The sequence below is a fragment of the Pomacea canaliculata genome, linkage group LG3 (genome assembly GCF_003073045.1).
Source record: "Pomacea canaliculata isolate SZHN2017 linkage group LG3, ASM307304v1, whole genome shotgun sequence".
NCBI classification, from domain to species: domain Eukaryota; kingdom Metazoa; phylum Mollusca; class Gastropoda; order Architaenioglossa; family Ampullariidae; genus Pomacea; species Pomacea canaliculata.
The window spans coordinates 9,761,499-9,787,928 of record NC_037592.1 but is presented as its reverse complement, the minus strand read 5'-3'; the positions used below and the strand labels follow the sequence as shown (position 1 = coordinate 9,787,928).

General features: G+C 34.9%; 4 protein-coding genes across 6 annotated transcripts in view; 2 read left to right on the top strand and 2 right to left on the bottom strand.

The window, feature by feature from the left end:
* Positions 1 to 3,497, bottom strand: part of LOC112558834 (uncharacterized protein KIAA2026-like) — a 29,176-nt gene extending 25,679 nt beyond the window's left edge. Inside the window, 5 exon segments of the mRNA XM_025229528.1 lie at positions 37 to 251; positions 772 to 842; positions 1,389 to 1,557; positions 2,670 to 3,143; positions 3,356 to 3,497. Coding sequence (XP_025085313.1) covers positions 37 to 251; positions 772 to 842; positions 1,389 to 1,557; positions 2,670 to 3,081 — 867 coding nt within the window. The 5' untranslated portion in view covers positions 3,082 to 3,143; positions 3,356 to 3,497.
* Positions 3,498 to 3,637: 140 nt separating this feature from the next.
* On the top strand, positions 3,638 to 10,341 carry LOC112560524 (transmembrane emp24 domain-containing protein 5-like). The gene is made up of 4 exons (XM_025232443.1): positions 3,638 to 3,982; positions 4,945 to 5,042; positions 6,588 to 6,771; positions 7,107 to 10,341. The coding sequence occupies exons 1-4, from the start codon at positions 3,818 to 3,820 to the stop codon at positions 7,341 to 7,343; spliced, it is 684 nt and encodes a 227-aa protein (XP_025088228.1). The 5' UTR covers positions 3,638 to 3,817; the 3' UTR covers positions 7,344 to 10,341.
* Positions 10,342 to 11,155: 814 nt separating this feature from the next.
* On the bottom strand, positions 11,156 to 21,653 carry LOC112560522 (flap endonuclease GEN homolog 1-like). 3 transcript variants are annotated; one of them, XM_025232438.1, is made up of 12 exons: positions 21,126 to 21,653; positions 18,540 to 18,714; positions 17,775 to 17,964; positions 16,986 to 17,075; positions 16,748 to 16,834; positions 16,116 to 16,300; positions 15,617 to 15,719; positions 14,736 to 14,819; positions 14,269 to 14,402; positions 13,312 to 13,379; positions 13,047 to 13,181; positions 11,156 to 12,620 (listed from the first exon to the last, which is right to left on the bottom strand). In XM_025232438.1, the coding sequence occupies exons 1-12, from the start codon at positions 21,169 to 21,171 to the stop codon at positions 11,734 to 11,736; spliced, it is 2,184 nt and encodes a 727-aa protein (XP_025088223.1). In that variant the 5' UTR covers positions 21,172 to 21,653; the 3' UTR covers positions 11,156 to 11,733. The 3 variants fall into 3 exon arrangements, with proteins under 3 accessions (XP_025088223.1, XP_025088226.1, XP_025088225.1); XM_025232441.1 differs by lacking the exon at positions 21,126 to 21,653 and adding an exon at positions 20,061 to 20,414; XM_025232440.1 differs by lacking the exon at positions 21,126 to 21,653 and adding an exon at positions 20,174 to 20,414.
* The window catches only part of LOC112560520 (tyrosine-protein kinase BAZ1B-like), a 32,232-nt gene continuing 26,387 nt past the window's right edge, over positions 20,586 to 26,430 (top strand). Inside the window, exons 1-5 of the mRNA XM_025232436.1 lie at positions 20,586 to 20,797; positions 21,573 to 21,748; positions 24,081 to 24,186; positions 24,740 to 24,779; positions 24,977 to 25,075. Coding sequence (XP_025088221.1) covers positions 20,685 to 20,797; positions 21,573 to 21,748; positions 24,081 to 24,186; positions 24,740 to 24,779; positions 24,977 to 25,075 — 534 coding nt within the window. The 5' untranslated portion in view covers positions 20,586 to 20,684. The remainder of the gene's footprint in view (positions 20,798 to 21,572; positions 21,749 to 24,080; positions 24,187 to 24,739; positions 24,780 to 24,976; positions 25,076 to 26,430) is intronic.

Sequence of the window (26,430 nt, the reverse complement as noted above, 5' to 3'; positions counted from 1 at the left end):
AACCCCAAATATTGTAGCCAAAATTCCTGCAATTACCTCCCATGAGTGCAACATGTGTGTTTTAATAGGTTCTGCCAAAAGGGAATCCTCCCATTCAAGAATTTCATGCTGTACGGCTTCATTTGCTGCCTTCCTGTCAGCAATCAGCTGACGACGCTGTTCTCTTTCGCGCTGAGCTTCTTCGCTACGTAACTGACTTAGAAGAGCTGAAGAGTCGTGTGGTATAAATGTTTTTGGTCTTCTCCTTAAGCCTGAAAGATAAAAGTATATTCACACTTAGGAGAGGCAAATAAAAAGGGTTACCAAAAAGAAAGTTTGACTAACTCAAGAAAGCCATGTATGGGCCCACGTACTGGTGTTTAAAAAGCTATGATAGCAGATTAATGTCATTTGCTTAATAGCAGGGGAAAAAAGTTAACAGATTTTAGAGTATTAAGGTAACAAAACCCAGTATACGATGTCATCTAACCCTAAGCACAAACACACATTTTTAAAAAATCTACCAATTTTTAAAAAGTCAGCAAATAAAATGTTTAAGACATAGTTACAATGCATTTTTGAAAGACTAAATAAGCAAACTGAAGGTGTTGCAAATGTTCAATGATAAGTTTTATCAATATCAAAATTTTTAAATGCCAAGTAGGCTGTAAAGCTAATGAAACTAATATTAATAAAGTATGTCAGCTGTAAAAACAATGCCAGCACTTAATATAATTAAACAATTTAAGGTGACTAAAGTCATCTATTGAAATAGAAGTTGCTTAAGCTCACCAGAAGAGAGAAAGTCATCATCAGATGCCTTTCCAGTTGTTGCTGCAATTGTTGTCTTAGCCCTCAGTTCTCTGTGTCAATGTACAAAACAGAATATGCCATCCTGCCATTTCTAAATATCCCCCTTCCTTGCTATCACACTACAGTAAAAAACAAGAGCTGTACTATGAAATTAAAAAAAAAAATCATTATACTGTTATAAAGTATTATGGAGAATGAGAATGGCATTTGGATTTGCTACCTTGAACAAAGTAACCATGTCATTTATCCGGGTGAACTTTGAGCAATTTAGATGCATATAAAATTTTATTGTTAAACCAAAATAAGGTGCAAAAAAGATGGGAAAGGGATGCTACTTTGTAAATACAGAGAAAATTAGTAATACTCCAGTGTATTACTAATTTTCTCTGTATTTACAATACAGCTTTATTGATTCCCAGGGGCAATTCAATTTAAGTGTTAAAAACTATTAAGTACTTTTATATCTTTTTCAGACACTCTGAAGATACTAGTATTTCAGTCTCACAAACATTCTTACATCAAGCAAACACTACTCAACATTTATACAATGTTATTTATAATATTCACAAGATAAAAGTCACAGGTTTCATTAATACCTAGACAGAAGAGCAAGTTTTTGCTCAAGCATAGTTTCCAGTTTTTGACCTCTTTTAGAAATGTAGTGATCTGGTCCATTGTAGCGGTAGCAATTTTCAAGCATAAGTCTGAAGTCAGCCACAAATTCTGTGATACTGCTATAACTTCGTTGTTCAAATTTGTCTTTCACTGGAAATATTAAGAAGATATACATAAGATACTGGAAAAAGCTTAACATAACATAACCACTTTTTATAGGTTTAAAGAAAGGCATGAATCAAAATGCATTGAAAACATAAAAAGTTGTACAATGACTATCTTCTCTTGTGTACAAGCATCTACCTCTCTTCAATTTATAAGACAATTTAGTTTATAAAACATTTTTTAAAATACTATAACCCATTTTAAATAAAGATTGCATAGTATGGAAAGATATGAATGTCTCTGTGTCTCTTATACGAGGAGTTTAAGGTCGTAAGATTTAACATGCAGATGCACTCTTAAATACATGAATACACACAAATGCATGCACATACACAAAGATTATGGATTCTTTACAATCCCTTTAGTATTTATAAGTACCTGTCTGAAAATAATTTATTCTGTGTCCAGGAACTATAAACTACAAAGAAACTGGATAAAACTGGATATCAAAAAAGCAATACTCAAAATCTCACAGGTAAGCTAAAATAGTAAGATCTTGCCATTTAATGCTATCCTCCAAAGAAGCACCATCTGTTACATAAAATATATTTTGATAGGCCAGTGACACTAAGCCTTTACTGTCAACAATGAATCCCTTGGTTCTAACATGCATACAGTTATGAAATGATTTCCATAAACAGGTTTTAAAAAAATGAAAGCTGGAAACATAATCTTTCAATTTATAGGTTTCAATGTCTTAAATGCAGCGTTTTAGATTGCTGAAAAAATTGAATGTGGTGCATGGTTCTCTAGCACAGAAAAGCCCTTTATTAGTCTGAAAGATAATAATTACTAAGCACCAAAACACGCGTTTTTCGTGTTGTATAACGCTTGGGTTGGTTTTTCGCCTTTAAGGTTACCACTCGGGAATGCAGCATTGGGGAGAAAAACGTGTTTGCGTTTTGCAATCACGGATAAAAATAGAATAAATTTGGGGATATCCCCTTAAAATAAGGATTTCCTAAACGACTCTACCAGTAGGTGTAGCCCTGTGCTTAAAACGCATAACTTTTTCTACATGTCGTAGTATCCTTTTATAATGTATATTCATAATAACAATCATCAAGCCATGACAAAACCAGAAAATTTATACTTACTCCGCATAAGCCACATAGGTTTCTGGACGCGTTCATAATAATCGTGCGTCTCCGGGTACGAATCATCCACACGGTACATGAAGGGCCAATTCACCGATTTAATAGAATCTGTCATAAGCTCTCTCAATATGCGATATCCTTGTTGTAATTCGTAGCTTAGAGGAGATTCCTCTAGATTATCGTCTTCCTCCACATTCAACATCGTGGTTGCAGTGACATAGTTTTCTCCGTCTGCACTAACAACATCAATCCCGTCGTCAGCTGATGCTGGGTCGTGTTTTGATACAGATGTACCATGTGCACAATCGGCCCATTGGCTGTCGGTCTGGTTTTCTTGTACATCGAACTCTAATGTGAAATGTCTGAAGTGATTATTCGGCACCGAGGCCAAGTTACTAAAACCTATTTCCATTGTTTTGTGTTTAGGTAGTCTTCATGGTGCAAAACAAGCTTTGCCAAGAAGTTGTAAAAGTCCTGAAAACAGAACAGTGGACAGTGAAGCAAAGAGAAAGCAATCTGTAAGGAATCTGATTTCAGCACAATAGACCTATCCCCCATCTTTTCCTTGCGAAGGCAGAGCAATGGTCAAATACACCTTTTTCTTGATCAACTAAACACTAAACAATTATAACAGTCAAAACGTTAAACTACAAGTGTTATGAACTTCAATATTTCATTTCACACACCTGACTTCCCAGGCCATTTGCATTAGTCTCTGCGTGAAGGTGAGCGTAGTAATTAAAGCGACCATGCTGACGCAAAATAAAAAAAAGGAGAAGAACATATAGAAAACGGTTCGTCGAGTTACGGGAACAAAAATATTCACAAAAGTAGTGCACAGTATTGTATCGGTTTTTATTATAAGAAAAGAATGATATGGTAAACTTTATCAAAATGGTTCTTTTTTAACTATTTGTTTTCGCGTATTGATATATGCAAAATAGAAGCCAACAGTAGCCTCGTTTTACATGACAACAATGTGCGCTGTTAAATGAACTCCGGTGTAATTAAGCTGTTAGAGTTACTCTAAAATATTATTAGAACATATTTGTAAATAAATAAATGTTACAATAGAAAAAGCGGCATATTTGTGATTAGGGCAGAACCAAGGTCAAAGGTCTGTTACTATATTTAACTCGAGTGTCAGTATGGAGGGATGGAAGTTGGTAGTTGTTTCGGTTGTCTTTTGCACAACTTTCTATCGTCACGTGCACACTTTTGAAATAGACTTGACAATAGAAATAAGAGCCGGTGTAAAGGAGTGCTTCTGGCAGCACATTAAGAGGGAGTCGTCTGCAGAACTGGAATACCAAGTGAGATTATTTTACTCTTTGAAAATGAAATTGTCACACTACGTTGAGAACATAGTGCTTATTAAGATATAACACTGTGCACGTTGTTCGAGTGAAACTCAGCTGAAAACCTTTAAGTGCGACAAAACCCCAAGATTTCTTGTTGTGCCTCATCCCTCGTAATTTACGCCCGATGAATAGTTGAAAAGTAGCTGAAAATGAAGCTGATGAGGAGGGGACTTGTAGGGTATATAGGGATGTGCTAATTGACGCATTATTTTCAGTGGATAACATAGTTAACTTATTAAAGTTAAATGATCAAGAAATTTTAGAGGAGATACTTCTTTGACAAAAATTCCAAGTTGACTTCGTCCTCTTAGAATGATAGCAAAACAAGGAGAGTTGTTAAACGTGAAACCGACAAGTTTTGCTTTACATTGTGGTACCTAAATTAGAAAACAAATGATAACGTTTAGAAAATCAGCAGGAAAATGATGACATTTCAAACAAAGAAGAGTTTCAGTACACGAAAAGCCCAAAAAAAAAAAAAAGAAAGATAAAACGTAAAGCAAAAGCAGCTGCACTACACTGCAGCAGCCTAATAGAGCCCAAAGAAATTGTTACTGCTTTGGCCCAGATTGTGACTGGGTATGAGTCTCATAGATCAGAATTATGGAGAGAAGAATTTTTACAGTGTAGAAATCTTTGAAATAAAGTGACCATTTAAACTTCCTTTTAATTTTTTCAAAACTTGTTTAAGCTGGTTGTCCTTTCTGTGTGTGTGTGTTTTATAAAAATGGTCAACAGTAATTGTGAGCTTTAGATTAATGCTACTACATATGGTGATGTTGTATTTGTTATTCTTAAAAAAAAGAAAAAATTGTTAACATGAAAAATATATAATGTATTCCTTAAAATACTACAGTTTTAATGGTGCTGCAATGTTTTATTTATTGATGACAGTTGTGCAAAATTTTTTTCAGGTGATTGATGGAGGCGATCTTGATATTGACTTTACTTTGCAGTCTCCAGATGGTCGAATCATGCATATGGAAACCCGAAAGACAGAAAATGTTCTGAAGTCAGTAAAAAATTAACATTAAGTCTTTATTTTGCCTGATTTTACTTGTGACTTGTGTTTTATTTAATGATAATAATGACCATCATCAGTTTGTCACCTATTCTGCTTTACTAGGTACACATTCAGCTGTGTACACCATTCATAAAACAACAAGCATCCTACCTTTCAGGCATTACATACTCAGGCAAACAGTACAATACCAAACTGCCTTATTTACAAGTAATACTTTCTGAACAAATATGTTTTCAGTCAGATTTTAAAGATGAGAGAAAAGAGGAGTGTCATGCATTGCAGGGCAGAGAATTCAAGAGCTAAGGTCTATAGCAAAATAGGAATGTGAGTTATGCTTGAAACAGCATAGAAGAAAACTGTCATTTGACATTTGCTTGTCTAAATAAAGAGTGTCTAACATAAAATAATTTATTGAAAAGGTTGTATAAGTTTTAGCCGTCTGCTATATTACTTTTCAGGTTAAACATGGTATTTCAGCTTGTTTTGAATGTTTTATCTTTATATAGTTAATCCACATTTATTTTACTGTCAAATCGTTATCCAACCACACAAGAAGCATATGCATTGTAGCTGGAGTAATTTATCCCATATTTTATTCATTGTCACATCTTGTCATTGTAGTTAAGTTTAATGAGTAACTGACATGCATGGCCTTGGTGTAGTGAAACATTCGCACATGGTGCACTCTAGATGCCCTTTTTCTAACCTGTTAACCGCTGCTTTTGAGCAGCAGATGTAGGGAATGGTAAGAGGTTGAAGGAGGAGGGGCTTAGCATTTTTTTAAGTTAAGGGGAGATAATGCAGTGATAATCCTTTAAGATGTTCCATACCCTGACTGCAGAACACAGTAAATTGCAATGAAGGGAAGATAAGTTTCCTCCATTAAACTTGCCCTACCTCCATCATGTCTCTCATTATTAACCTCTCAAATTACAGTAACAATATAAGCTCTGTGCATTTATCTCTGCATAATAATAATAGTAGAATTAGAAAAACAAATATGCTTTTGAACAGCATACATTAACCTGAAGATGATGACCTACCCAGAGATGTAAAGACTACTCCTTGGTGAGGATTAAAAAAAAACAAATGGTATGGATATGTATAAGGTCTGTCTGAAAATGACGAATATCCCCCCCCCCCCCCCACTGCTTGATTTATAAGATGTATAAATTTTATGACTCCTGGTGGATCAGTGGCCATTTATCCTATTCACTTATATCTTTAGTACTTTATTTATTGTAAGAAAGTACTAGCTTTTTTTGTGACATTGTTTAACTATCTGAGTAGTTGATTTTTTTTTTTAATTGATGAGCATCAGTATCCTAAGTTTGCTTTGTCAATATTCTGTTTTTGAAAATCTTTTTTAAGCAGCTATGTTGTATAACTATTTATAAAATTTACTTCTTTCACTGACATTGCTGCATTCTGGTCATTTAGAAAAAAATGTGGAAATTTCTTGGTATTTCAAATGATGTCTGGAAATGATGAGGCTGCAATAAATTTAGAAATGTGGATTGTTTTTGCTTCCAGAGTGAATGCTGATGTAGAAGGAGAGTATAAGTTCTGCTTTGACAATACCTTTAGTCGCATGTCGCCAAAGGTAGTGTTCTTTGAGATTATCTCAGACTATGATGATGATGAAGATGATGATGATTGGAACATAAACCATGAAGAGGTCGTGGGTATGGTTGACCTGACAGTGGAAGAATTCAAGGTTTGGTTGAAATCCTAGCGATGATGATTAGCATTAGGTCTTATTTTATATTTCATCTAATTGTATACAGGTTAATTAACTTCATTTCTTGTGTTTATTTAAGTCACCATGTTTACAGTCGTGCAGCTATTTGTTTAAAAATTGAATCTCCTGTTGTTTTTTTTAAAATCATTTTTATCTTGGTCTTTTCTGCCTGTATAGCTGATGTCTAGTGGAGGCAAACTAAAACTGTGTAGGTCTTGTACAAATTCCATTCTTCTCATTTGTTATAGATATGAACAATTGTATGTGGGAAAAAATGATGACTCTAATAAACATGTTATATTTGCTGATAGGGCATCATTGAACGGGCTAAAGGAAACCTTGACAAGTCTATACAGATTCAGAATCTCATCAAAGTACATGAAGCCCGAGACCGGAACATTGCAGAGGCAAATTTCATTCGAGTCAATGTGTTGTCTGCTGTGCAGTTATTTGTCATGGTCACTGTGGGCCTCATACAGGTCATCATGATTCGAAGTCTTTTTGGTGACACCAACAAAACAAAGCCAGGCTTAAAACAGAAGACATGATGTTTTTTGGTTGCTAGAAAATGGGTGATTGTGTTGATGTGAGAAAAGTGCATATGACTTTTTTATAAATGTTGGTGTGCTTTGTGCTTAGTCGTGTGTGCGTATGGTATTTGATCAGTTGAAGATGCTGCTATTACTATTAGGATAGCACAACCCAATCATTGATAATAATAGGCATTCAGCTGTTGTAGAAGCATTATAAATTAAGATGTAAGTGTCCATGTGAGAGTTTCATGGTTTTAGCACATAGGGTCCTGCATGCAAGGTTATGACCTTAGCTCACAGCATATTAATGAAATGATTGTCAGAATTATGCAGCAAATCGGCATAGAATGTTAATCAAGTTGTTTTACCATAGCCAAAATGAACATAAAACAGTATATATACAACCTGACATTTTGAAGGAACTAATGTGCATGGTAGTCTTTTTGGGAATTACCAAAACTGCTGGGTTGCTTTCTTTGTTTTATAAACTTGTGCCTTACATATGAAGATAAAATTTTGAAAATAGCAGAAACATTGGGGGGTAGGAGAGGAACTGGGGGGCAAGATGTATTAGTATGCATCATTTCAGGTGTAAAATGCAGTTTGATTTTTTTTTGGTATTGGTGCTGACTTTAGGTCTTGCTGGTGGAGACTTGTGATAATCATAAGAAAAAATTCACATTGTAGTTATAATTTCTTGTTTCATGCATCTTTGTAGGTGCTTCAGGAAAAAATGTTAGAGATCGTATTTGCACCTTTGGTAACTTGAAAGAACCTCTTGGGGTATAGGCTGAATTGAATAGAATTAAAATAGTTTTGCTTGAAAGAAAACTACATTTTGTTGAAAGTCTTATTTCTGTACTTTGTAGTTAAGACTACATAGTCATTGCCACTTTTTCCTCATGTTGGTTCAATTTGTATATTTCTGAGAAGTTAAAAGATTCCCATTAAATTGATTTATGACTTTAATATTAACTCTTTTTATTTCTCTCTTGTTTCTGCAACACTTACAGCATGGCGTATACATGGAAAGATATCTTATGTGGATGTATTAAAAATAAGCACTTTTTTCTGTATACTGGTGTGTGAGAAGTGGTGTGTGTCATTAAATGTCTTCTGATCAAATGAAGATAAAGATAATTGTCCAGCATATCTTGTCTTGATCAGATCAAAGCAGTTTTTGTAGATACAAGTTTTAAATCATAAATTTTACACTGACATTTTCCATGAACACGTGCCAAATAAATCTTTGCTGAGGGCTTGATGGCAGTGTTGAATTTCAGTATATTGAATCTTAGCATTTGTATTAATAATTACCTTTCAGCAAGATTTTGTTTTAACACAAATAACAAATAACATTTGTATTGAAATGTGAATGCAAGAAAGATGTTCATTCTTTACTTGTGCAATGAAGTTTTGAACAATAGCTTTTTCCTACTTTTACTTCTTGGAAAAATGTTTTTATATTTTTGTTATCAGTATTCCTCTCTCTTGTTTTGCAGTCTTTGGAATGGCTGTAACTATCTGCATAATTTGGTGTTTAAAGAATTGGAACCGAAGCAAACATACATTTTTCTTTAGCGTCAAGAAATACAGTGACAGTGTTAACAGTTTCAAGGATGTGATAAATAAGGCTTTAAATTCCAGCCATAATATCCTAGCGAGATGAATAGATTGTGACAATTCATTTAATGCAATATAGTCCCTTTCAATCATGCAGCTCTTGTTAAAATCAAAACAGTTCAGAATTTGAATGTATCAAATTGGCTGATATGTTGTTCATTTTCTTGATGACTTAGTGGTTTTAAAAGTACATGATGTATTATATAAACCATTTGAACAACTAGCATCATCCAATGGGCCATTTACCAGAGTTGTCTATTAAAATATCTTTAAGGTTTGTATTGTTTAAGACAACAATAAAAGCAATTTTAAGGTGCTGAAATGTGAACCAGCAAACTGGGCTTTTAACGAATTTCTGAAATATTTTCACTTACCATTCTGGGTTGTAAAAAAAAAAATCATTGTGATCATAATGATTTCTAAAACAGCTCATGGATGAAGGTAAATAGTGTTTTTGAAACTCAAAAATTTTGACTGAAAACAAGTCAACATCTATTATTTTTACCCAACTTGCTAATTGACAGGAGTGTGCCTTTAAGTTGGCAAAAGCAGCCTGTGCTACTGAATCACTGCATATAATTTTCCAAAGATGTGCAGGCAAATGCGCAAGGCTTTTTTTCTCTCGGTATTTTATATCCAATTATAATGCACAAAAAATGAATTCTCCCTTCCCAGCAAAAAGAAGGGGGTCAGTTATTGTAGCACAGATTCTTTGACTTGCATGTTTAACTTTGCACATTCATGATCAATAGTTTTATACCTTTTACACATTTCTCAGTTTGCTTATATTATGTACCAAGGATTTAGCAAGCACTGGCTCTTTTCTTCAACAAAATAAAATAAAATTGAGACATTCTTCTGAAGATGGATAGATATATTTAGAAATCTAGTGACCAGATGTGTGCATTCTGAGATGTTTGCAAGCAGCCTACTTTGCTAAATGTCTGTGCTTGCTGTTATAGGTCTGTAATTTCCATTTAGCTCAATTTCATAATTTTATTTTAGGGTATACTTTTTTGTTACATTAGATGGTAGATGTTTAAGAAAGCTAAAATGGATTTGCTGAAAAATAGGAAACATTTTAACTGCATGCTTCAATAAATTTTAGTTGGATCTTTGTGATATATCAGGTTATCTTTGTGTTTCCTTCCAGATGGTGTGCAGTAATCACTACATTAATCTACAGTGATTACTACAGTAGTCACTCATTGCAGTCTGTATTTGAAATTATTATCAAAAACTCTGAAGTGCCTATGGTTTCAAGCAAGTGAACAATACTGTCAGTTTTTGTTCTCATTTTTTAAAATTGAGAATGATTTGCTAGTTTCATAACAAACATAGTGACTTTTGTGGCATTTTAAACACTGCTGTTCAATAAAAATATTCTTAATTTGTTGACTTTTTTTTTGTCCACTTGACCTAACCCCACTCCTACATTTAAAAGAAATTATGATAGAAGTTTTATAACAATTGCTACTTAATGTTAAAATCGATTGTTCAATATCAACATCTAGACATAACCATCAGGGCTACCCAGCATTGCCTAGGTGTCTTGAATCTTTTAACAGTGATGGTATCCCTACCCAGCAGTACCTGGGTTAATTTGTAAGATGTAAGAAGAGTGAAGTAATAATGCTCTACACCAACATTCATAGACCAGATAGAATCTTTTGATAGATAATAGGGTACTCCTGCAAAATTTAGTTAAGATCTAACAAATGGTCTGGATTTGAACAGATATCAACCAGAAAAAGGGGTTGAACCCAAGACAGCCAAGCCTCACTTTACTGATGGGAGGTGCTAACCATTGTGCCAGCGGACCACTGTACCAAAATCACAAACACCAACACATTCTGCTTTACATGATGGAAATGTCCAAAGTATAAAGCGCCTGTCATGGTTACATGTTCTACATCTTTGCGACCATTTCGTGATCTTGTTCAGTGCATCGAGTTTGCCTTTGGCTGAAATATTGCGCTATATTCTCTATTATTATGCATGTCTCTTAATTCTGAATTATTGCTCTATGTAACTTAGTGCTATGCTGTCTGTAAGATGATCTCTGATCATCATGTGATATAGCGAGCCAAGAAAAATCTATATTTTATGGTTTTCTCTTTAAAACACAGGTATGCACACATTTCTAATGGGATGACAACAAAAAGTGTGAAAAACCAAACAAAAAGTAACAGTTCATCAGGTAATAGTTTGATAATGAAAATATAATTCAAGATAACAATAGTTCTAAAAGCAATAATCATCTCAAAATCAATCCAGTGAATGGCGATAAGTCACAGCAACTTGTTTGCTGAATCTAGTGTTTGGTATGCATAGATCTGATATACAGTTATGTGATGGGATTTCTTTTTAGCATTGGAAATATGAAATAATAAATCCTGCATAAGATAAGAACAGTGTTATGCCAAAACCTCTCTGTGGACACCGTATACTATGTGTCTATACCTCACCACAGCAAGAAAGCTACTATCTTAGCTGCATAGCTTGCTATTTGAAGTGGTTTAATGAGGCCACGTGGCTCGAGCTTTGTGGTAGAGACCTTCATGGGCCTATTTAGAATGTTAAAAAAAAGTCCCTTCTCAAATTCTGTTTTTTTTAAAGAGTAAATTTAAGACTGAACATTTTTGTGGAGAATGCAGTCTTGATACCATATACCACTAAGGTCAAACCTGCTTCATGATGGAACTAGTGATGATAGCTATAGCAAAAAGAATAGCATCTAACCAAATAAAAAATAAGAGCAAAGTTCAAACTGTATTTCATTTTAAAAGTGGAATGCTTTGGTGTCCAGATTCTCAAATGATGTTAGCTTTGCAAGCTCATTTTGGGTCTCCTTGGGAAGGCGCTGCCTGAGCCTCTGGAATAAGGGAAGATGTTCGTCACAGTGTTCTGGCTTTTTTCTGGGTTCTTCCACTATCATGGGTGTGTTATTTTGAGTCTTTTCTTTGCCAAGTGAGTTAGGCATACTTGTTGTACTATTGTTTGTTGCAGAAGCACTAACACATAAATCATCACTATGGAGTATATGAATAGGCTTACAAGGGGGAAACTCATGCTTTGGGCTGTCGAATCCAGATAACTTTTCCTGTCGTTTACAAAAGCTGTCATTTGCTGATGCTGGGTAAAATACATGCTGAGTTGCAGATTTTTGTGAACATGTACTTATAACCTCTTTTTCCCAAACTGACTCTTCAGAAGAAAAAATTGAAATATGAGAGCTGTCTAAATCTACAGCTTGATTTTTTTCAGGAATTGGTGAGTCAAAAAGACTTGAAGATTGAGTGGTGAGGTTGAGATGGTTGGGAGCTACTAGGGAACAGTCGGTTAAAGTAAATGAAAACTGGAGGTCAAACTGGCCATCACTCATATATGAGCATCTATCTGCACATAATGCATCAAGTTGTGGCAAGCTGGCAGCTGGAGAGGCAGTATGAGACTGGACACTAGAGTCAGTTTTGCTTAACTTGCTCATTAGCCTTTGAGAAAGGGGAGCGGTTTCTGCTTCCTCTTTCTCTGCTTTGCTCTGTGGTGAAGTCTGGTGTTCTAGACTCTCTGTTGAAACCCCAGATTCATCACTGCAAATGGCGAGGTTTTTAAAAAATGTCATCAGTGACTCTGTTTGTTTCAGCTCTTCCTTCATTTTTTGTGTTCCTGCAGATAAAAACCAAACAATATTTTCCTTTCTTCTAGTAATATTTAAAATATTCATCTCTGCAGCTTTATGCTGTTTGATTTGAACAGATATTTGGGAGGGGGGAAAAATATAATCCCCTTTCCTCATTGCAAACAGAATTTTTGGATCAAAATCTTTCAACAGTTCCCTATCAATGTAAATACAAGTCTTTCCTCCAAGATCTCTTGAAACTTCCAATATGGGGGTTTTAAAGGCCATAAAACTCCACAGAATCATGTCAGTTATGCAGGGGAAAAAAAATTGTTAAAAAATTTTTATACTGAGATCAAGCAGTGTTTAATTTTTGGCACAACTTTGTTAACATCACCTAACTCTACCTTAACATAATTTTGTTGACCACTTCTGTTTTTTGCTAAGTTTCAAAACAGATTTTAAAGTCTTACCATGTTTCTTTTTGGATTTGGATTTTTCTGCTGGCTGTAAAAATTGAGAAACCATATCAGGAAAGACTTTCTCAAAAAGGATTTGCTCTTCAATAGTCACTAGCTGCAAGAGCTGCCCTGACTCATTCACCAGGCCTGAAATGTAATAAAAAAAAAATTCCAAGTACAGTTAATAGAGAAGATGGATTTAAAGATAAATTAATTAAAGAAAAAATAGTAATGAACTACTTAAATTAAAATTTAGTGCAATGCACTTTATACTTGCCTCCTTTGTCATTGCACCATTCCACTTCCAGGCAGGCAGTGTGTTGTCTTGTCCTTTTCTTAAGAATTCTGTGAATACATGCATTTTAAAGAAAACTATGCATAGTTAAAAATATGAAAGTAAAGTGGTGTAGTAATTGTTAAAAACTCACTATGGAGGGCAAGTGAAAAGTAGTGCACACACCAGCACTATCAAGACACATTAAGAGAAGTAACAGGAATTGGGTGAAATTTTTAGAGCATTTTAAAATGAGGGTAGGAGGAATGTACAGCACTTTTTAATTAAACCAAATTAATCTGCCATAAATTTTGGCACCTGTATATAAGCCGCACCCACTAAATTGTTAAAATCTCTACTTTTTTCACAAATACTCCGCATTTGTTTATAAACCACAAATATGTACAGCTTGAAAGGTGCATCGTAGGCATTTCATCTCGTTTTTGGCATGGTGAAAGTGTGTGCTTCAGCAACTGATTTGAATGCTTCAATTGTATGCAGCTTTGATTTAAAAATGTGAACAGTTAACAGGTAACAACGGTAATAGTTGACACTTATGGAGCTCATTGAAAATTTAATCGAAATCTGAAAAATCTGGAAACAAGCCACATTACTGTTTAAGCCACAGGGTTTAAAGCTGGGGAAAAAAGTCGCAGCTTATGGTCCAAAATTTATGGTACAAGTAATTGTACATAAAATGTACTGTTCTAGCATACACAAGAACAAACTTACGTCTATCAGGCCAGAGATAAGTGTTTCAGCTATGGATAGAAGCACAGGCATAAGAATTTTATGACAGATTTATAATCTGAGACATATTGTGTAAATTATTTTTAAAATACCAGGATTCATCACACCAGAGTTAAGTTCACGTAAGCACGAAGAACACTGGCTGTCTTCTGGTTTGGTGACACAAATGTTAACAAGATTTTCTCCTAATGAAGTGAAAAAGTGACTTACCTGAGGGGTTGGAGGTGGTGGCTAGAGGAGTGAGAAGAGCAAGACAAATCCAGAAGATCCCAAAGGGTGATTAAAGGTAGAGTCTTTTCAACTACATATGTAAGAGGCCAGTCAAGGTATTTTCTGCCTACTGCCTGTAAGCCAAGCAATATTGTACACTAGACAAACATAAGTGCTCTTGGCTTCTGGCTGCCTAGTTAATAAATACAAATACATGTAAACTCTAATCCTTTTTGTTTGTAAGCGTTAAAAGTTAGAGGGAGGAGAGAGAGTGTGTGTATACGCACACTCATAGCAGGCAGTCAAAATTACTGATGCAGAGCCACCGAACATACATTATTGTGGTGGAAGATCAGTAAATCACAGTAAAATGCTTCTGGCACATAATGTTTGAGACATTCTTGTGAAAAAAAAAAATCCACCACCAGTCTGTGCTTAAGTCTATAACAGAGTATAAACATTTATACCATCATGGCTTCTATGTTTGGCCTCCTCCAGCATGGTACAGATAATGGGGTTCTTTCTTTAAATACCAGAAACTCCTCTATCACCTGTTAAGTGGTGAATGGAACATATCTTTTAAGTCAATACGGGATTTTTAACATGAAAAATAGGTTTAAACAACATTAAAAAAAAAGGTAATACTAGTAAATGAAACTGCTCATCTTTATAATTAGGTTTGTTGTGCTAATGATAAGTTTGATGAAATCATAGAAATTTTGAAGATCATACATTCACAATATAGGAGATAAAAAAAAATTAAGTATGTATTGTGTATTCTACTTTAAAAAACATGCATGAGCTTTATATACAACTGGCAATGGTATCCAGTGTTACCTGTGTGATGTCTACCATCAGCAGTCAACACACACAACAGCTACACAAAACGGTATGAGGCAAAACACACAATAGTCACACAAAACGGCGATAGGCCAAAATGCTGCCAATAGTTTCTAGTGATAAGGTTGATAAATGTTGCATGCTTACCGTGTTCAGTATTTAAATAAGAGCTAACAATGTTCTATGTTCAGTTGGACAGTTTCTTCTAAAATCATGGATTTTTTTCTTATGTATAACTTGAAAGCTCTCCACAGTACATTTTTTTTCAAATGACTGGACTTACAAGTATGTTAAGCTTGATTTTCCTGAGAATATCTTTTGGGTGTTTGAGGGCTTATTAATGAAAGAGGGTTTTCATATATGATATGTGGAATTGTGTTGCACATGAACTAAATCTAGCCACCCAAAATATAAATTTTGTATTCTAAGCCTTTTTATCAAAGATACAACTCTGAGCTGCTTTATAAAAGCAAACCAATGAAATAAAAAATAAATAATTTTTACACACATTTTTGGGTGGGAAATCTGGCAATTTGATGGCTCTCTGCCAGACAAAGACTTCTGCATTACTGATGCATTCTTCTCGAGTCATCTCTCTCCACTTGTGGAATCTGTACAAACAGTCTATGTCAAGCATCCAGTATTTATTGTAATAATAAACTATTAAACAGTTATTATTGAGTATGTGTGCATGAGTATATCCTTGCACATAATCAGAGATATTTTGTGAATTATACATGCAAACAAGGTACAGTCCAGTCAAGGTCAAATTTTTGTAATATCACCACTTTGTATAAAATTGTTAAGAAACAACAATTAGCATATGTCACCAGTTCATGCTGAGCTAACACACAGTAGTTTAAAAACTCTTATATAACCCAAAGTACTTATCAATATTCCCAGTTGTGTGCAAGTATATGTTCACACATATATACGTCTGTGTATGATGTTTTGTCATGAATATGAGAGCTGGTGCATGGACGCATGAAAACTAAATACAGACTCACCGTGCAAGTATGTCCATTTCACCAAGAGAAGACAGCAGCTTTAATGTCCATGCTTCACCAACACCAGGTATGCCTGCTGGGAAATAGTCACAGCCAGTAACTAAGGCCAATGCTACAAGCTTGTCCCTGGTCAGATTCAGCTGTGTTTCTATATCTGTCATGCTGTAACTCTCCACATGAGGATCCTGCAGTACATTTTAGACATTGTAGGGCAAACAATAAATTTATATAAACAAATATTTTCAAGGAAACTGTAGCTACAAGCTAGATATGTACTTAAATAGTTTCAGAAACATCCTACTTTTCCTGCCTAAGATTAGATACCCGTTTTCTCCCAGAAAGAGATTTAAAAATCTGCACACTAATCAACATTTAGCAAGCCAACACAATAACATGCTGTATTTCATCATTCTTAAGCTTAAAGAAAAATAAGTTCAGTCTCAAAACATTTAATGAAGTATATTAACTAAAAGGGTATTATATAAGCTTAAATTAACAGATTATTTTGGGGATCTAATAGTTGTAAAATGACCTGTCTGTGATTCAGTATGATCATCCAAAGCAGTAATAGTTTTTTTCTGATTGTATTTTTTCTCGAAGAAACACCGAAGTAGGCACTTTTGATGCCTCACCCTTGCATCAGTGGAAAGATCTTTGTAGACTTTTCTTGCTCCATAAAGGAAGCAGTCTGAGTCATCACTGATACAGCCATCAACTATCTAGAAAGAAAAAAAATAGTCATTTACATGACCTTTCACAGTGCATGTATTAAAACACACACACACACTTATTCCCTCACATTTTGAAGTTAAAAATCCAAACTACTTTATTTTGGAGAATTCAGTTTTAGAATGAATACGAGTTTCTTACCCCAGCAGCACTTAAGGCTGCACATAGTCTTTCTGCCTCTCCCTGACTCTGTATATAGGGCACACCCAATGCATTCAGTAGCTGACAGCACTATAACACATAATAAAGCAAAACATTTATTTTTCTTGCATTAATGTGCTCTGCTATTAACTTTGCTTTCTATTTATTTACTGAGACATTTTTCTGGTTTAATGTTTCTTCCCCTGAAATGTCATTGTTCACCCTGTGTGTGCACCTTTTACTTTATCTGAAACAACACCAGGTATCACCTTATGTGGAAATGATACATGCCGAATGATTGCTGTGATTATAGTGGCTTTAATTATGAGCTAAAACAGGATTCAGTATGACCATAAACCATTCACTACACTCTTACCTTGTCTTGTAAAACATAAAAAAAAGTTGCTATTAAAGAGCAAAACTAAAATATTAAGTGTAATGTAACACTCAAGTTTCAGAACATCTATGCCTGCATTTATGTGTGATCATCTATAAATGAGGATTGCAGTATTTCTGAAAACTATTGATCACCTTCAAAAAAGGTTTACAGTTTTTTTTTTTCAGATATACAAATCCAGCAATAATGTCTAGTCTTATTTACTTTCTTTTTAATATCTGTTTCAGTATCATGGGATACTCTAAATTTTAAAAAGTGTTCTTTTTTGTAGTTGTAACATACCTTTTCTTTGTGCAATACTGCTGAAGTACAATGTATGATTAAAAACGAATGCTTTTATACACAAATACAAACATTTGTACAGTTGAGCTTGGAACATGAAAACAACATACCTCTTTCAAAAGAATTTGGAAGGAGGATCGACTACATTTATGGCTACTGCTAGCCTTCTGGCTTGCTGGATTGCGGTTCTGCAGGCGTTTCTTCATTTCCTGTTGCTTTAGAAGTGGAGCTTCCCCTTCTATAATAAACACTAGTCGAACACCTAGCTTCAGTAGGCTCCAGACACGAAAAAACAGATTTCTGCACGACAAATATAGTCTCTCAAAACACAAAGATCCACTCTTTATTTTAAAGAAATTCAAAAAAGATTTTAATGACTTGAATTTTTAACTTCATATAGAATAGTTCAAATGTGCACCATATGTCTACACTTCTTAAAAATGGATAACATGCCTATCTCTGTCTTCTTTGCACATATTTTCTTTGTTTTCAATTAACATTTTACAGATCTAATTTACAATAATAATGGGATTTATGATGCTGTGTGACAGGGAAGGGTATCACAATAAGGCAAGCATTCATATACACATCCACATTAAACATTGCCAGGAACATGAAGGAATGCAGAACAAAAGAAAGTAAAAGTCAGGGTACATTTTGTAAACTGATTTCATAGTCTTTAAGAAAACCTTTGATTGTCTGTACATAAAAGACTTTTGCATTTGTTGAGACCATGTCTAGTTAAAGTTAATGAGGCACTGTACACGCAGATTATTAACAAGCATAACAGAGAAGGGGACAAGAAATCTTCTGCTTTGGCTATCGCAAATACAACCCAGATACATTGTGAAGAATTATTCTTATTTATTATTCACCTCAAATGTGGCTTCTTGACTTTGTGTTGCATCTGCCGTACACTCTGGTTCTCACATACCCAAATGCTCAGATCCACAGCAAGTGTCTGACCTTGAAGATCCTTAAGTGAAATCCGATGCTTCACTGGCTCCAGAACTGACCATAGCCCTGTTACACCCATCTTTTTTTTCTTACCTGGAATAAACAATAGGGAAATTGTGTTTATTCTCAGTAGGCCTATTTATACTAATTATAATCATAGATGTAAATTTAGAAAGTAATTATCTTCTTTATGCGCTCTGAGCACTATTAATAATAACATGATTTGTACAGTGAATTTTCCCACATTGGAGGCAAGGTCAATGCACTTTACAACACAGGAGCAGTAGCTATTGATGTTCTATGACAGAAGAGGGCATCACAATAAGGCAAACATACACATCCCCATTCTCAGTGACCATTGCCAGGAACATGAAAGAACACAGAAAGTAACAGTAAGGGTAAACCAATTACAGTAGATATTTTCAAAAGAGGTTTTAAGTCCAGACTGGAAAGCATGTAGTCTTAACTGAGTGGAGAGACATGAACAATATTCCAAATACTGAGGCTAGCCAAAGAGTATGAGTGATAGTTGAATCTCTCCACTCTGATATGTACACAGTGAAAAAATTTGGCATGGGCAGAGTGAACTGACCCACCATACTGATAGTGCAACACAAGCTCAGACAGAGATTAGGTTGAGGCCATGAACATGACAGCAAAGTATATAGCGACCTTGAATTCAGTGTGAACCTGAACTTGGTAGCCAGTGCAGATTGCACATAAGTGGTGTGACACACATGATCAGCATTGTTCTGAACTCTCTGGTGCTTGTTACATGCAACCTCATGTAAAATCTATCTGCCTCCTTTCACAATACACATGCAGCCATGCACTCATATATACCACACTGCTGTTCACATAGACTTTCAGAGCAATACATATATTATTCGGCAACTGTGTGAAATCTAAGGTAGAGAAGTTTATGATGGTGAAAAGGGAAGAAAAACAGAATTTAAAAAAATCCTTTCCTAAATAATTTGTGGTCGATTTACTTAACTGTTTTGTTCCCACTGATTGGTGAAAAATTATTCGTGTGACATTTAAAATGTTTCAGAACATATATTTATAAGCATATAATATAGACCTGTTTGAGTTGCGATTTTGAGTGTTTAATTTTACGTTTTAACATAACACAGCGGTTCTCAACCTGTGCCAGGGGGGCGCGACGTGCTTACAAGGGGGGCGCGAAGGTGGTCATTTTTTAAGTTCTTATACGTATTAGTGAAATTAGCTTACATTGCTGGCTAAGGGGGGCGCGCGGACGTACCTTTGTTCGTCAGGGGGGCGTCACAAGTAAAAGGTTGAGAACCGCTGACATAACAGGTCAAATGATGAGTGATAAGGCCAGATTTATGGGTACAGCATTAAATCTGAAGCGTTGTTATTATTAAAGGTGACACAATAAAGATGAAGGGTTATCAATAAAAAAAAATACTTACAACGCCAAAATACTATGGATGGATAGAGAAGTTTTCATAACACGTAGACAGTAGACAAACGTTTAACACGTGATTACAATAAACAGATTTTCTTTTACGATAAAGATACAAACCTAAACTGCTTGTGACAAGATGCAAAGGAAAAATGAAAACAATCACGTACTTCACAGTTACAGAAATTAGTCTCTTAAATAAAACACGAACTTTCGAAGCTTAAATAGAGAAGCTACGCTCATCATAAAAAAACCTATACAGTCAAACTTTATATAATCGCTTTAAAATAAAATTTAGGTGACGAGCGAAAAGTTTTTTTTTGTTTGTTTGTTGGATACTCAGTTCGTAAGACCCGCCATAATTTAAATCTCAAGTTTTCTCGTTCAGATACTTTACAAACGATTTGATTAACCTACTAAAATTTCTGCTTTTACTAAACAATTAAAATTAATTTGATAGAATTTTGTCAATTTTTTTGGTGATTAGTTTATTTCAATAAAAGGGAGGGGGGGAAAATGGTCTTGTGGTGTCACGTGATTATTCTTTGGCGATGCGGCATATCTTTTTCCGGCGATTCGCGCCAGATTTTAAACACCTTTGATTGTGTTGTAAATCATATAAAATTGCAAAATGCCCATGCTTGGCAAGAAGACATTTCATTTGGTAAAGAGTTTAAATGATGTTCAACCTGGGGAGAAGATTTATACCGTTCTCCACACTCAGGAACAGTTTCGATCAAAGGAGTATCCTTTTGTTACATTTCACTTACCGCATCCAAGATGGCGGCGCACATGCGAGATAATGTGTGGAATTTTTATTTTATTGCTTCTTGCGTCGTTTCATAGCAATGTCCTCGAAATTGTGTTTTATGGCAGTTTGTTTGCTTTTGATTCTTGTGCCTCATGTGTATTTGCTGAACAGTATAGTTTTGAAAGTCTTATATTAACTGTGGAATGTATACTTCAGCGCCAGAACTTTGTTTACATCGCTATGGTGACCACGTGGACATACGGAGAGATGACTTTTGTTTTTGTTCACGAAATTTAGATGTTTATTGTGGTTAGCCAATACCTTTAGGCTTGTCTTGTTGAGTTTCTATCGTGCCTGCAAGTGCCATCCGCCATGTTACAAACACAGGTGGACGGATGAGAGGTGTCGTCTGCTACGCGGCATAATATCTGAGGGACTCTTATTTCGAGAATAGCCGCCAAATGGTAAAAATTGAACAAAATAGTAAAATAGAAGTGCCGATTATCACTTAAGTGTTATTGAGAGCGCATTTAGTCTGTGAACATTTTCTGTTTGGCAATGTTATTTAAGTTGACCATTGTCGAAGCATACAATTCCGTCCTTAGACCTATGCGTCACAGTTGGACTGCGTAAACACCAAAGATGCGCGGGCGATTTTGGACGCAAGAGACACTGTGTCAGTATAAACAACGATTTTTCATAAAATTTAAGTACATTTTTAGAAAACCGAACAAGTTGTAATTCATTGGTTGTCTTAACAAGCTCTAGAGAGTACGAAAAGCGGGTGGAGTTGTACAGTCAGAACATTTGGACTTGCCGATGCACCGGCCACACAACTTTAACTCATCAAGAGGCATGGAATTCCGAAATGACGGCCCTCAAAATGATCAAAACCCATTTTCAAGAACACTTTGAAAAGCCTGTGCTACAAATTGTCCACCACAGTGAGTACACCTGTAAATTTGCGGATGCGTAAACTGAGTTTCATTTCATTTTCAGTCCCAGTTTGTCAACCATAATGGCCGGTAGATGGCGCTGATAAACTTGGCTTAGGACTTTGCTTGAGGGAGAGATGTTTGATGTGGCTTCTCCTCTTCCAGAGAGTTTAAAATGCAGCATTTGTAAAACAATTCAAATAAAGGGTTATTAATGTAGTTTTTATATAGGAAATGATTTTTAGATGAGTTCTTTAACAAAAAGAATGTGAAGACAATTATTTTTGATTTGTGGTAAAGACTGTGTTCACTATTAATGTGTGATCACCTGATATTAAATATAAGTTATTTAAATGGAGAGCATACTTATAAAAGAATTGGTTTAAAGTCTAACTCAATTGAACAAAATGTTGATTAAATGTAACATTGAAACAAAGAGTGATATGAAAATCTTTACTAAACCAAACAAAGCAGAATTACTAAAAACAAATCTATATAATAATAAACTACTTATGTTCTAAACCACTTGCAAAAGCACAAAACTTGCAAATGTAGTGCTACTACAGTTTATGAATATTTTATAAAAATTGATACGGATAATATTGTATAAACATGATTATCACAAGATTCCCACCCCACCCTCCTGTCCCCAGATTTTAAAAGATGTGATACTTAAGGCATAACTATAAGCTTAGACAATTTGTTAGTAAGCAGAAGGACATGAAAACCAGAAAAAAAGATTAGTTATTATTGAGACAGGAAAGCTGGCTATCAGTCAAGTAAGTTGTGAGTTTTTTTAAAGACCCCAAATGTAGAACAGAATGAAAAACCTGATATATTTCCATTCAGTGTAACTTCTCATGTATCAAAACTAGGCTACATTTTGAAGGTGAGGTTATTTGTGATGCTGTCAAATAATTTAGATAATTTAAAATAAATTGAGGGACATCAAGTGTTTTAAGGTTATTCAAAATCACAATGATTTGGACTTAGTATTAGATATATAATTAAAAGCATAAAATGTTTATTATAATTCAACATACCTATGATAATTTGATAACAATTCAATGACAAAACCTCATACTTCCAGAATACCTCTTCTATAAATATAATATATATATAATCAATGCTAAATTTAGCAGATGTGTAGCATTATTTGCACATATTATGAGGTAACATATTTCTTTTCACATATGCAGATTAGAAAATGTTCTGTTTTCTGCATTTAATTTTGGCAACCTTAATGAAACAGCATAAAAGCAGGTGACATCAATGCAGAGGTCATATTAAGGAAAAAATATTAGCACTCTCAGCAGTTTGAAAGTCCATTTTGTGTGGTATGCATCAGCATGATAAAATAATAATGTAAGAAAATGTTGTGGAGAGTGAGTAAATTTCATTTTATTTATAAACAAACGCTAATAGTGACGTTCAGTAAACTTAAGCAGTTTTTGTAAAAGTGTTATAGCATTTCCCTAAAAGGTATCCATGGTTGCCTTTGAGCAATATCACATAAAAGCTGACAAGTTATTTCTTTGCATTTTTTTTTTTTTTTTTTTTTTGTAGTGAGTAAATTAGGAAAAGTCTTAGTGCAGTAGCTTTTGTATTGTTGACTATTACTGTATTAGCCATGGTTCAGAAGTTACGACTTGATTTATAAATAAACATATTTAATCCCTTAAATGCTTATTTTCTTGAGAGATGATTTTAATTTTTTTTATTTGGTCTTTCACAGATTATTGGGTGATTATCACTTCTTGCAGCTTTTTCTGTAATTGTTCAAATTAAATTGGCCACTGTCTTATTACAAACAACAATGTTTACTGAAAAAAATTCAACTTGCTTAGAGGAAATCAGTTCCCCTTGACTGTGTTAGGGTTAATTTCAGCAGAAGACGGGGCAAATAATAATACTCTGACAGTTCAGCTCTGATGAAGCAGCCAGATATTTTAAAAGGTTAACATTCAAGTAATATATTAGGACAAAACATCTCAGAAACCAAGAGAAGTTTGATGGAGAATCTATGTTTTACTTTGGAGATTTTTCCATCATAACTCGGCACTCTCTTCTCTTGCATATTTTTAACCAAGAATGCATCCATTCAAATAATGCTATTTTACTACCTCTGCAATCATATCATTTATGTCAATCACTTAATTACATCTGGCTTGCCATCACTTTATTGGATTTATTTTTGTAACAGAATGAAGAAAACAAATGAATTTTAGCTGAAGTTCTAAATACTGAGCAATAACAAGCTATATTTAAGTTGACTAACAATTAAAAAATGAAATGTTTATTTTCTTTTAGGCTGCTCACTTGCCATTACTTTTCTGAGCAGGTACAGATTCCCTTGATGCACTGGTTGATAAAGCTTGGACTACACTGCACACCTTGCTTGTCATTGGAGAACCAGTCACATTCAAAGTCAATGCTGGAGCCCAAGTGTAAGTAATATGCATTGATATATTTGCTGGACATTGTACTTGTAGGTGGAAGAAGATATGTGATGTTAGAGTTGATGTATTTGCATAGGCATGAATATGTATTATGTAAAAAGATAAATGTCTATAGCCAGGATTATACAGCTGGACATTTAACCAAAAAACTGATCAGAAAAGACAAAAATCCAGTCTGTCCAGGGGCATTAAACAACTAGTTGTAAGTCATAGGTTTAACAGATCTACCTGTATTGAATTTAATTTTTTTTATGATTTTCGGGACTTGTCCTTCCCTTAAGTTGAGTTGATGACCAAATGATCTTGTTCTCATGGGAGATGGGCTAATTATTGTCATTAGAGATCATTGGTATTTCTGTCTCTGTGCCTTTACCTCAAGACTACATAAAGTCTTATTTGAATAATACACACAATAACCACTTGTGACTAGAGCTTGTTCTTCTGTTCTTTTTCTCACTCATAGTGACCCTAGACAAAGTATATAATGTTAAAATATTTTCAGAATTGTTAATATTGCTTTTTTTATATTTGCTACTTTCAGGTTAAAAGGCACTGTTGTTAGTGTCCTTCCTACTGCAGAGGTAAATGCAAAAAGTGTTACTAACTTTAACTAGGGACATACATTTTTATATTGGTAAAATTTGTAAGAAATATTTTAATCCTCATTTTATCATTTGATTTAGTTTTTGTGTTACATACCTATTTAATAAGATCTCTGTGTCAAAGATGTTATTAGGGATGTAGTTCATTAGCTCATTGCATTTAACGTATCTGGCAGGCTGCCAGCAATTCAAGTAACTGCAACTCGCCATCTAGTGACAAGGAGAATAGTTCAGAAGAAAAAGAGAAGTCTCCTAAAAAGTGGACCCCACCAAAGGTAAACCTTTGAAGGCTTTGAACGATCTTTACTCAACATTTTCTTAATTTATTTTTGTTGTTAGTTTTCCACAATCTTAGTACTCTTGGTATCTAGGTGGTACATAAAGGTAAAGGTAAAAGTTAAAGGTCATCCCCTAACCTTTTCAAGTCGTTGGGAGGTGAAGTGTTAGAGACCTTACTTTTCTTGGGGCTAGCAGTACGTGATGGCAGTGTCCATCTCTCCCTCGCTGCCTTACCTTCCCCAACCCTTCTGTGGAGTCAGCTGTGTCGACTGGGGCAAGTTTGCTGTGCTAATCGGGCATTAACCAGTGTGCTTTTACCACTTGGCTATCCACTTCCCCATAGTGCATTCACAGGAGACTTCCTTTTTTTTTCTGTCAAGCATACAGTGGAAACTCATTTAATGACCACAACTCGTTCTGGAAAGTTGATCGGTATCCGAAATGTTTGGTATCCGATACAGTTTTCCCCATAAGAAATAAAGAAATAGATTTAATTGGTTCCCAGCCCCTGTTGACTTGCTAATATTTGAAAGTTACAGGCTATATAGGTGTTTTTTTTAAAAAAATGAGAACAGTTATAATACAATATAAATGGCGTTCAATAAACATAAAAACATTAAAGAAAGCATTTAAACATAAGAAAACTTGCCGTTTTGATGGCATGGGTGGGTGGCGGTGTGGGGAGGAAGGGGTGGAATCGCTTGGATTCCCCCTCCATGAGCATGTGGCATCGTAAAATCGAGGGTGACTTCCCTTTTCTGTCACTTTGAGGTTGAAGGAAAAAACTTATCCAGTGTCTGTTGCTTCTGCCTTTTTTGTAACACTTTCTGGTAATACGATATCACATTATCATTGAACATGCTTAGGCTCCTGTTGCCTATCGCACTGTTAGGGAAAGACTTTTCTACAAACTATTTCAGTTCCCCCCCACCGCACACATTTCTTTAATCACAAAATAAGAAGGATGTGCACAGATAAAGATAGCGAACGACTGATCGTAACTGTGTCTCTAGCGTGAATGATGCTTGTCTGACATGCTGGACGGTCATGTGTGGGTGACGTGACTGGTCGGTATCCAAAGTTTTGTTGGGTATCCATCTGAAAGGTTCGCTATTGGAGGCGTTTGCTAGTCAAAGTTCCACTGTATTTAGTTGTTCTTTATCATTTTCTGCTCTTTCAGTTCTTTCTCATTGAGTCCTCTCCAGGTTTCTTTTGGTCAGCTATGTTTCCATTTACCATCAGCTGTCCAGTGAAAGGCTATTTTTGGTAATGAACCTGTTTTCAGTCTGCACATATGCCCTTGTTATCTATGTCTTCTTTATTTGGATTATGATTGCCATATTTGCCTATG

Coding starts and splice junctions, on each gene's coding strand:
- LOC112560524 (XM_025232443.1), top strand. CDS start 3,818: ATGGAGGGATGGAAGTTGGTAGTTGTTTCGGTTGTCTTTTGCACAACT. Junction 3,983..4,944: donor CTGCAGAACTGGAATACCAA/GTGAGATTATTT, acceptor AATTTTTTTCAG/GTGATTGATGGAGGCGATCT. Junction 5,043..6,587: donor AAGACAGAAAATGTTCTGAA/GTCAGTAAAAAA, acceptor TTTTGCTTCCAG/AGTGAATGCTGATGTAGAAG.
- LOC112560522 (XM_025232438.1), bottom strand. CDS start 21,171: ATGGCACTTGCAGGCACGATAGAAACTCAACAAGACAAGCCTAAAG. Junction 16,835..16,985: donor CAGCCTTAAGTGCTGCTGGG/GTAAGAAACTCG, acceptor TTTTCTTTCTAG/ATAGTTGATGGCTGTATCAG. Junction 15,720..16,115: donor GAAATGGACATACTTGCACG/GTGAGTCTGTAT, acceptor CTGTTTGTACAG/ATTCCACAAGTGGAGAGAGA.